The sequence below is a fragment of the Budorcas taxicolor genome, chromosome 13 (genome assembly GCF_023091745.1).
Source record: "Budorcas taxicolor isolate Tak-1 chromosome 13, Takin1.1, whole genome shotgun sequence".
Taxonomy (NCBI): domain Eukaryota; kingdom Metazoa; phylum Chordata; class Mammalia; order Artiodactyla; family Bovidae; genus Budorcas; species Budorcas taxicolor.
This window is the reverse complement of record NC_068922.1, coordinates 12,499,120-12,509,472: the sequence shown is the minus strand read 5'-3', so window position 1 is coordinate 12,509,472 and position 10,353 is coordinate 12,499,120. Positions and strand designations below refer to the sequence as shown.

The following is a 10,353-nucleotide window of genomic DNA, read 5'->3' as shown; positions in this document are numbered from 1 at the left end:
AATGTGAACGTACTTAGTGTCACCAAATTGTACAGGTAAATAGGGTTAAAATAGTACTTTTAATTTTATGTGATTTTTATCACGACAAGGAGAAGGCAATGGCAACCCACTCCAGTACTCTTGCCTGGAAAATCCCATAGACGAAGGAGTCTGGTAGGCTGCAGTCCATGGAGTCTGGAAGAGTCAGACATGACTGAGCGACTTCACTTTCACTTTTCACTTTCATGCATTGGAGGAAATGGCAACCCACTCCAGTGTTCTTGCCTGGAGAATCCCAGGGATGGGGGAGCCTGGTGGGCTGCCATCTATGGGGTCGCACAGAGTAGGACACAACTGAAGCAACTTTGCAGCAGCAGTATCACGACAAAAAGCATTTTTAAGTGTCTTTGAGGTGATTGCCTTTTGGAAACAAGCAACTCCAGATCACTGTGCGTCTGCCAGGTACAAAGATGGAGCCCAGACTCTAAAAGGTGGGTGGGTGAATGGTTGGCAGATTATTAATAGTTCTTCCTATGACAGGACAGAAATATGACCAATAGTCTGTAACTATGATAACAGTGACATTCATTTTTATGATTAATAACCAAAAAAATCGGAAGTACTACGGCGTGGTGCCAACTCTAGCTTCCTCCTTTCCGTTCCCTTATGCCAGAGCCATATAAAAGGGGACCACGTTGCTGGTACTTTCCGCGTTAGACTGCTTAGCATTCCCTCCACTGGGCTTGTAGGCATCAGTGCTGGATGTCAAGGGGAACGCACTATTTTCCCAGAAGAAGGTCTCCTGATGCCTTCAGGCGGCAGGTGTGGGAATGGTGGTGGTATATACCGGGTGGGAGGTGGTATGTATTGGAAGTGGGCGGGCGGTATACATGCAGCGCGGGAGCGAGGTCTGTATAGCAGGTGAAGGGGGCGGACTGTATATGGAGGGTCAGGTTGGCCCTTACAGTGTCCTCCTGAGACAGGAATGGCGCGAGTTCACGAAGGAGCGGGAGAGGGGCATGCAGGTGGTAGCAGGTGCCCCCGGCGCAGGTTGGAGAAGGCGAGGGAGGGGCGGGGCAGGAGGGGGGTTGCTGAAGGTACTGGCGGGATGGCGGCGAGCGATGGGGCGCGAACCGTGCGCTCTAGGCTGGGGGCACCCGTTGTGGATGCAGCGGACCGGGGGCGGGCCTCGCGGGAGTGAGGAGTCTGAACCCGCGAGGGGTGAGGAGCGGCGGCGGGGCGCCGCGGGCAGGGCGGGAGGGGCGCAGGGGCCGGAGGGGCGCGGGGGCGGGGCCGGAGGGGCTAAGGGGCGGGGCCGGAAGGAGCGGGGGGCGGGACCGAATAGGCGTGGGGATGGGGCAGAAGAGGCTAAGGGGCGGCCGGAGGGTTCAGGGGGCGGGGCGCGGCGTGGGGGCGGGGCCGGAAGGAGCGGGGGGCGGGACCCGAGTACGCGTGGGGGCGGGGCCGGAGGGGCTAAGGGGCGGGGTCGGAGGGCTCAGGGGGCGGGGCGGAGCGCGAGGCAGGGCCGCGCGAGTCTGCAGTCCCGAGCGCTGCCCGGAGTCCTGCGCTGTATCCGCGCGTCCGGCAGCGTCTTGGTGCAGCCGCCCGGCCTCACCATGCTCCCGCTGCTCGGGCTGTACTTTGCGCTGCCGCTCTGCGCCGGGTTGCTGGAAGAGGCGAGGAGCTGGGGAGACACATCGGATCAAGTAAGTGGAGTTCTAGGGGGCCCCGGGCGGGCCCCGGGCGCCGGCTGCCGTCTCTTACCACCGCCGCCTTCGGGCGCGTGGCTGCGGGACAGGCTACTGGACGCGAGGGAGGGTGGGATCACCCCCATGTCCTGGCACATCGTCCCCCCTTCACCTCTCCGTCCCCAGTGTTCTGCTTGGGAGCTTACCCATCTACTGTTCCCTCGAGGAGAAAGTCTGGCTGACAAAGTTTCTTGCAGAATTGTGTCTGCACTTCAAAGTCCTGCGGAACCAAACCTCTTCGGCTCCTCTTACCTGCGCGGGTTTCTGCTGGTTTTGTTCATTTCTGAGCCAGGACCCTAAGCTAACTGCAAGGTTCTTTCAGATGCGCCTGTGGGGTAGTCTTGGCAGGTTGCTGTTGGCTTCCAGTTGTTCTAGAGAGAGAGCACGTCTAGGAAATGTTCTAAACTCGTGGAAGCCTCCGCTTTTCTCATCTGAAAACCGGGAGAACAGAGTTTTCATCTCTTATTGCTTTAGCAGCTTAAAGGTGGCCAAATGATGGGCGGAGGAGGAAGAACCAAAGGGTCTCAGTTCCCCTGGTTAATACTCTGTGTATCTGTCAGGATTTTTTAAATGGCTTAACCTCACAAGTGAATGAAACCTGCAAATATGAACTCTCAATACAATGTCTTATGGATAGGAAGGCTCTTGAAAGAATATCAAACAGGTTCCCACAGATATCAATGCACATACCTTATCGGGAGAAAGGGCTCTGTCCTGATTAACGAAGGCGGTGCATTTCTGCATCTCCGGTGCTGTTTGCTCACATGTATTTAAATTGTTTAGCCGAAAGCATGCTTTTGCAGGATGAGAGGAAGAGATAAGCAGGTATACTTTCTGACCCCTTTCCCAGAGCCTTGGTTTGAAGGCAGATCTGGAAAACAGAATCTGCCTAAACATCCCATAGTTACTTTCACGTCAACTCTGCCTTAAGGATATGCTTATCTACAAAATGGAACGATTCTTCTCTTGTAGGACTGCCATGAGGAATAACCCATAAAAATTCCAGGAGGCTGTGTGGTGGAGGAGGAATGTGCAAGCTTGGCATCCAGAGAGTGAGGCTGGTCTCTCCTTTGCCCTTTACTACTGTATGGCCTGGACGAGCTCCCCTATACCTCTCTGTGCCTCCCTTTCCTGTCCCTCACAGCAGGGCACACACCTACTCTTGAGCATACTTGTAAGGATCCAGCTGCTAGTTTGTGTAAAGGACCTCGTATACTGTGGTATATGAAATGGCAGATGTTTTGGTTAAGGACGGGGGCTTGATGCCCGCTACCGGGGCTCAATTCCAGATTCAGGCGCTTTTCAGCTCTGTGATGCTGAGCACAGTCCTGAGTGCTTCAATCTCCAATTTTGTACAAAGTGGGAAAGAACGGAGTAGTGAGGGTTGGGTAGGTAATACATCTAAAAGTGCTGGGGATGGTCAGCACTTGATGTTGGCGCCACTGAAGTGCTGAGGGAAGGAATTTAGGGTAAAGATCCAAAAACTTTTTAGAGGGCGGAGGGAGAAGATGTGGGAAGCACTGAAACAAAGATTCTGTGTATGAGCTAAGAGGAGGGATTAAAGCTCTGACATCTGCAAGTCCAAGTAGGCTTAACACTGAACTTCCCTGCTTGTAAGAACACGGGTTTGGCCCATGTTAGTGATTTCTTGCTGTCGTCAGCCCAAGGCACCGTTTATTCTTTGGAAAATGACTAAATCAGGAAAAAACTCTGAATATAAAGTTTTGTGAAAATTTGTGATTTTACCTTTTTATCCCTATCCTCTTAAAATAAAATTTTGTGTGTATAAGATGTGGAATTGAGAGCACAGCCTCTAGAACCAGACTTCTGGGTTCAAATCCTGTCTCTGCGCTTATTGGAGAGTTAGTTCACATCTGTGTGAGTGCTAAGTCGCTTCAGTCATGTCTGTCTCTGCGACCCTATGCACCGTAGACCACCAGGCTTCTCAGTCCATGGGACTCTTCAGGTTTGCATAGTGGAGTGAGTTGCCATGCCCTCCGACCCAGAGATCGAATCTGTGTCTCCTGCATTGTCAGGCAGTTTCTTTATCACTAACGCCACCTGGGAAGCCCTAATTCACATCTACGAGCCTCTATTTACCCATCTCGAGGATGGGGTTGACTAGATTACTTAATTAAAGGATTCTGAAGATTAATTAATATACTTTGAACAATGCCTGGCAATGCAGTTAATGCTGTGGTCTCAATAATTATGGCCTTCAAAATTATGTGTGTACCATTTTTTACAATTTGCTTTTATTGAATTTTAGTTGAATTACAATACAGTTGTAGTTGTATTAGTTTCTGCTGTATAGCAAAGTGATTCAGTTATATATATGTACATTCTTTTTTATTATATAATTTGATTGGGTCACTGTACTGTGACTTATTTGTGTTTTTGTTTTTTTTTTTTAATCTTTTGGCCACACCACAAGGATCTTAGCTCCCCAACCAGGGGATCGAACCCACACCCCCTGCATTGGCAACACAGTCTTAACCTCGGGACTCCCAAGGAAGTCCCGTATTCTTCTTCCGTATTCTTTTCCATTATGGTTTGTCACAGGGTGTTGAATATAGTTCCCTGTGCTATACAGTAAGACCTGTTGTGTTTCCATTCTGTAGCTAATATTTGGCATCTGCTAACCCCAAACTCCCAATCCAACCCTCTCCCACCCCCCTCCTCCTTGACAACCATCAGTCTATTCTCTATGTCCCTGACTCTGTTGGTGTTTCATATAGACAGGTTCATTTGTCATATTTTAATTCCACATGTGGTATTTGGTGAACAGCTTTCAGAGCTTTCCAGGTGGCTTGATGGTAAAGAATCTGCCTGCCAAAGTAGGAGATGCAGGAGACTCGGGTTCGATCCCTGAATTGGGAAGGTCCCCTAGAGTAGGAAATGGTAGGAATGGCAACCCATTCCAGTATTCTTGCCTGGAGAATCCCATGGACAGAAGAGCCTGTTGAGCTACAGTCCATGGGATTGCAGAGTCAGACATGACTGAGCAACTGAGCACAAACAATTTTTAGATGTCAGTGAACTTGTGAATTTTAATGTACCTGAATTTGCCTGTTAGCCTGCATTGTAATTCCTATTACTTGTCTTTAACTGAAAATATTACTAATATATGCTAGATTCAAGATGCTTCTTCCCCCACACCTCATCTATAAACAGTATTACCCGTAGTATAATAAACCCACGATCTGCAGTGGTTTTCAAACTTCATCTTGCAGAAAGACACTCAGGGGCTCTTTAAGAATTCAGATTCCTGAGCCTTACTCCCATCAATTTCCATCCACTAGGTTTGGATGGGACCCCGATGGTCCTGATGTGGGCAATGCATGGACCGCATTGAGACTGATACAGCTTTGAAAGCATCTTTCAGTAAATTAAGATTAAAAAGCAAGTCTTGGTCTTAAAAAGCAAGTCTTGGTCTTCCCTGGTGACTCAGTGGTAAAGGATCCACCTGCTGATGCTGGAGATGAGGGTTCCACCCCTGATCCGGGAAGATCCCACGTGCTTTGGGCCACAACTACTGAGCCTGTGCTCCACAGCCCGAAAGTTACAACTACTGAGCCCATGTTCTGAAACTAGTGAAGCCCACACTCGCTAGAGGCCGTGCTCTACCACAAGGGAAGCCAACACAATGAGAAGCCTGCGTACCGCAACTAGAGTCGTCCCGCTTGCTGAAACTAGAGGAGGAAGCTTGTGCAGCAATGAAGACCCGGCGCAACCATAAATAAATAATTTTTTAAAATAAAAGTAACTGCATTTTTTAAAAAAGCAAATGTCTTATATAAAATCAGTGTGCTTTCAAATTGATATGCTTTCTTTAAATAAGAATGGAACTGCATCCCCATTATTGCAAAAACAGTTTTTAATTTACAGAGTAATAGTAGCTACCAGGTATTGAGTTTCACGGAGAGTTTTCTAGGAGCTCTATATAAAAATTATAAGAAGTAATAAAGTATATAGTTAACAACATTCCAAGTGGAAGTAGGCTGCCTGGGTTCAAATCTGGATCCCACTGCCTACTGGCTGTGTGTACCTGGACAAGTAACTTAACGTCTCTGGGTCTCTTTCATCATCTGGAAGCTAGCACTGTTAATGGTTCCTACCTCATAGGCAGGGGTGGATCTAAATTTTTGAGAGGGGAATCAAGTTTACATAATTGGCAAAGCCTTCTTGACAAAATTCTGTGCTAAAATGAACAGTTATTTATTTATTTTTTAAAATTAATTAATTTGTTTTAATTGGAGGCTAATTACTTTACAGTATTGCAGTGGTTTTTGCCATCCACTGACATGAAGCAGCCATGGGTGTACATGTGTCCCCCATCCTGAACCCCCTCCCACATCCCTCCCCATCCCATCCGTCAGGGTTGTCCCAGTACACTGGCTTTGAGTGCCCTTGAACAGTTATGTAGAATGATAAATCACAACAAACGACACATTTTGACAGACTGACAAGCAACATACTTTTAGAATAACTGTTTTTTCTCAGACTTTTTTTTTGCAATTTATTTATTTATTTTCGGCTCCTCCAGGTCTTCACTGCTGCTCAGGCTTTTCCCTAGCTTAGTGCGAGGGCTTCTCATTGTGGCGGCTTCTCTTGCAGAGCATGGGCCCCAGAGAACAGGCTCAGTAGCAGTGGCGAACCGGCTTAGCTGCCCTGTGGCATGTGGGATTTTCCTGGACCAGGGATTGATCCCGTGTCTCCTGCACCGGCAGGCGGATTCTTTACTACTGAGCCACTAAGGAAACCCAGTATCATCATTGTTAAGGGACTGTGCCAAGTGGGGGATCCTGATGCTTACCTTTCATCAGCTTCTAAGTAATAATAAACTATTAAATAAAAAATAATCAACCCACTGTCAGGTAAAGCACTTACATATAGTAAGACTCAGGTCTCATGAGCCATTTTTATTATTTATGAACAGCCTGGTTGAATCCCTACCACTGCAAGGAAAGCCTCAGCAAGCTTCCTCTCCAAGGAGAAGAACCTTGGAAATCCCCCCAGGGGCAGTGATGCGCCCAAGGGGATATTTCAGAGCCTGAATTAGAACCCAAGTGCCTGACTGCCAAGCTGTGCTCTCAGTGACTCCTCCAAAGACGGCACCACTTTCATATTTACAACTTGATGTGGTCTGTTTAAGGATGACTTTAACTCTTATCTCCTGGCACACAGATAGTGTTGAGCCTCTGCTTCCGGTAACACATTCATTGTGGTGATCTGTTTGTAAGTCCCTGAACTGAGCATTTCTGCACTTTTAACTTTTGTAATCTACCACTTTGCATTTGGGAAAACAGAAAATCAAGACAATTTTTTTTAATTCTTCGAAAAATAAAGTCAAGGCAAGATCTTGTGAGCCCCAGCCCACTCAATCATATCTCCTTTATATGCACGGCTGTGATTGTTTCAGTGGAGTTGTAAGGCTGGATGGGGAAGAAGGATATTGTGGGAGAGATTCCAGAGATTGGCTCACTTCTGAACTAGCCGTGTCTGGTTTCTCTGGGGGTGGGATTGAGGAGAAGAGGGGGGAGTCCTAAGAGCTGAGTGATGAGTCCTGTGTGACCTTGTGTTTCTAACACACACTCCCCCAAAGTCCTGGATGCTCTAAGGTAAAGGAGCCCTGCCCACATGCTGTCAGAGGTCCAGCTGGAAGTCCTGCAAGCTTTCTCTTTTTAATTTTTTATTGACTTTATTACCATATTGCTTCTGTTTTATGTTTTGGTTTTTTGGCAATGAGGCATGTGGGATCTCAGCTCCCCAACCAGGGATTGAACCCACACCTCCTGCATTGGAGGTCTTAACTCCTGGACCACCAGGGAAGTCCCCTGCAAGCTTTCAGTATCTAAGGAACAGATGGTCGGTTTAGGAAGATGGAGCCATCGGATGGAGACCTGAGCTTTTTTTTGTTTCCTACTGGGAGGGTCCCCGACCTCTTCATTATCTTCCCACAAGCCAGGTCCATGTCCCTTGTTTCTCACAGATTGAAAGCAACAGGGTGATTCACCTAAGGCTGGTTGGTTTGGGTTTTGTTACTGTTTTCCTGGCTGCCTGGAAATTGTTTGAAATTTCAACCCACCCAACCCCCCACCCAACCCCAGATAAAGTTTCTTCTCCCATTGCTGAGGTTATGGGTAGCCCACATGGCACGTGGCACGTAGCTGAACAACGTGCAGCCCCATTTCTCCGAAAGAAAACTTTTGTGCCAGTGATAGAGAATTCCCAGAATGAGGCTCTTCGAAGACTGAGTGTCCTCAGCCCAGGTGATGGGTGGCATCTCCCGTGCCATCCAGCCTGTCACCCTGGGGTCGGTGTCAGGTCCTGGCCAGGTCTCTGAGGCAGCTGAGTTCCTGGTCTTAGCTTCAGAATGTCCTTGGCAGATGCAGGCCAATGGGTAGATAAGGAGCTCATGTCTTCAGCCATTTGATGATGTGTGGCTGAGACTGGCCTCAATGCAGTCACTCCTGGCTCTGTGATGGAACCTAGGGCGACAGAGCTGGTGGCAGAGCTCGGAAGGAATGAGGGCTTGAATCCGGCCTTTCTGTCTCTTGTTCAGTGGACCCAGGTCATGAAAGCACCCATCCCTAAAGGGAATGTGTATACGGTGTGTATTTCGAATACCCCTCACTCCTCTCCTCCCTTCCCATGCTCTTCCCCATCTGTGGACTTTCTGGAATGCTTTCTCTTCCCTCCTGGTCCTGATCCAACCCTGTGATTGATCCTGGGGGGAAAATACCATCTCTTTTATCCAGATGATGAACATTAAGCTGTTTTTCACCTGCAGTTGGACCGTCTGATGGTGGGATAGATGGGGATTCCAGTCCCCCAGCTCTGATGGGGTTATTGCTACATTCTTGGTGCAAAGGCAGTCTTCAGCCACCCATGCTCATTCTGGTGGTAAATGCTGCTTGGTCCATGTGAGTTGAAGAGGCAGATAATGAGTGATTTCTTGCATGGTTCTCATGTTGAACCTGATTCTCTTTAAATTTGTCTTCCCCCTTTATTCCACTCCAACCAACATCCTACACACCGACTTCAAGCCATCCCTCCATCGTAGAGGCTCTCTTGGTCACTTGAGAGTGTAGTGAACTCTTCTTTTTTTCCCATTTTCTTTGTAACTTATAAGAATTACCTCATCTGGTAAGTTTTACTGAGCGTATTTTCTTTGACGTTAGGTAGTATGGTCGGTCCTTCATGGCAAAGGTTGTGACTGATACTTCTTATTAAATACTGTGGTCTGCACATCTGTTCTGGCACTGGAGAAGTAAGCTCAGCTTGGAAGGAGTAGAAATTCCTATCTGAGCCATCTCATAAATCTGTGATTTGGGGCCCATGCTCTGAGGTTATTTATTATTCAGAACACTCCTTGCCTTTAAGCTGGATTCGGTTACCTGTCCTTAACCCCCACTTCCAGGTTCTTATAGGGGAACAGGAAAGCTCTCAAACAATAAGAGGGGTCAGGAATTCCTAACTAAAAACAATGAAGATGACATTAGTGTCATTTCCACTTCTAATCCTAGCTGGCACCAGGAATCTCTGTGCACCAGGAAGTTTTGATTCTGGTTTGGTCTGTGTCTAAATCTGGACTCAAGTGTTGCCATGGTGATCGCCTGAGATATCAGATAGCCACCTCAAAAATGAAAAACCAACTTCTCTTGTTCTCCTGAATACTTGTTTATTTTCTTGGAAAACCTATTCTTCAAAGGAGGAGACTTCAAAGAGAATAGTTTAGATCAACCAGAGAACATAATACCTGAGCAGGGCCAGGCTTCCCTTCTGACCATGATTAGTTATTTTAAGTGGCCCCCAGCCGATTCCACAATTTTAGGAAGGGAGAGGCCTGAGACGAACCTGCAGAACTGGCGGACACCTTGCCCAGGACACTGATTCTGGTTTCCTTCGGACCGTTCAAATCATTCCACCTCATTTTAGAAGTAGAAAGCAGCAGCCGCCTAGTGACTGGTTCTCATTTGGCGTCAGAGCACATGTCAACTGAAATCCTATACGAACTCTTCCTATTCCATGTTCTGTAGAATAGGAGACACTACGATGGCTTACAATTGTAGTTTACAGTAGCACATATCTATTTTCAGAAGGGATCAGAAGAGGATCATGATTAAACCAGTTTTTTAGTTTACAGAATGGAAATATCTTTATTGTTTTTTCTGTTTGCAAGTGATACAAAACTAAGGTACTACAGAAGAGTTTAAAGAAAAAAAATTCAGACATCCAGAGGTAATTGCCATTAAAATTTTGGGTGCATTCTGCACATACAGACACTTATACTTAAAAAATGAGATCAGTAAAGATAGCATTTTGTTACCTGATTTAATCGTTCAAAGTGTGTCTGACTGTATCAGTGAGGACAGGCCAGGCAGAAACTGGGGTAAGAACCCCCAAACTGCAATAATTTAAATGACAAACATTTCTTTTTTAAAAAACTTTTTGTTTTATATTGGGGGTATAGCCGATTATGGAGAAGGCAATGCCACCCCACTCCAGTACTTTTGCCTGGAAAATCCCATGGATGGAGGAGCCTGGTAGGCTGCAGTCCATGGGGTCGCGAAGAGTCAGACACGACTGAGCGACTTCACTTTCCCTTTTCACTTTCATGCAT

General features: G+C 47.2%; 1 protein-coding gene across 4 annotated transcripts in view; it reads left to right on the top strand.

The window, feature by feature from the left end:
• The first annotated feature begins 1,580 nt into the window (after window positions 1-1,580).
• ITIH5 (inter-alpha-trypsin inhibitor heavy chain 5) overlaps window positions 1,581-10,353 on the top strand; it is an 85,565-nt gene continuing 76,792 nt past the window's right edge. For all 4 annotated transcript variants that reach the window (XR_008200483.1, XR_008200482.1, XM_052650955.1 and 1 more), the window contains exon 1: window positions 1,581-1,685. Coding sequence is in view for 2 of the 4 variants with exons in the window: in XM_052650955.1 (XP_052506915.1) it covers window positions 1,596-1,685 (90 nt within the window). In the remaining 2 variants the exon portion in view is untranslated. The remainder of the gene's footprint in view (window positions 1,686-10,353) is intronic.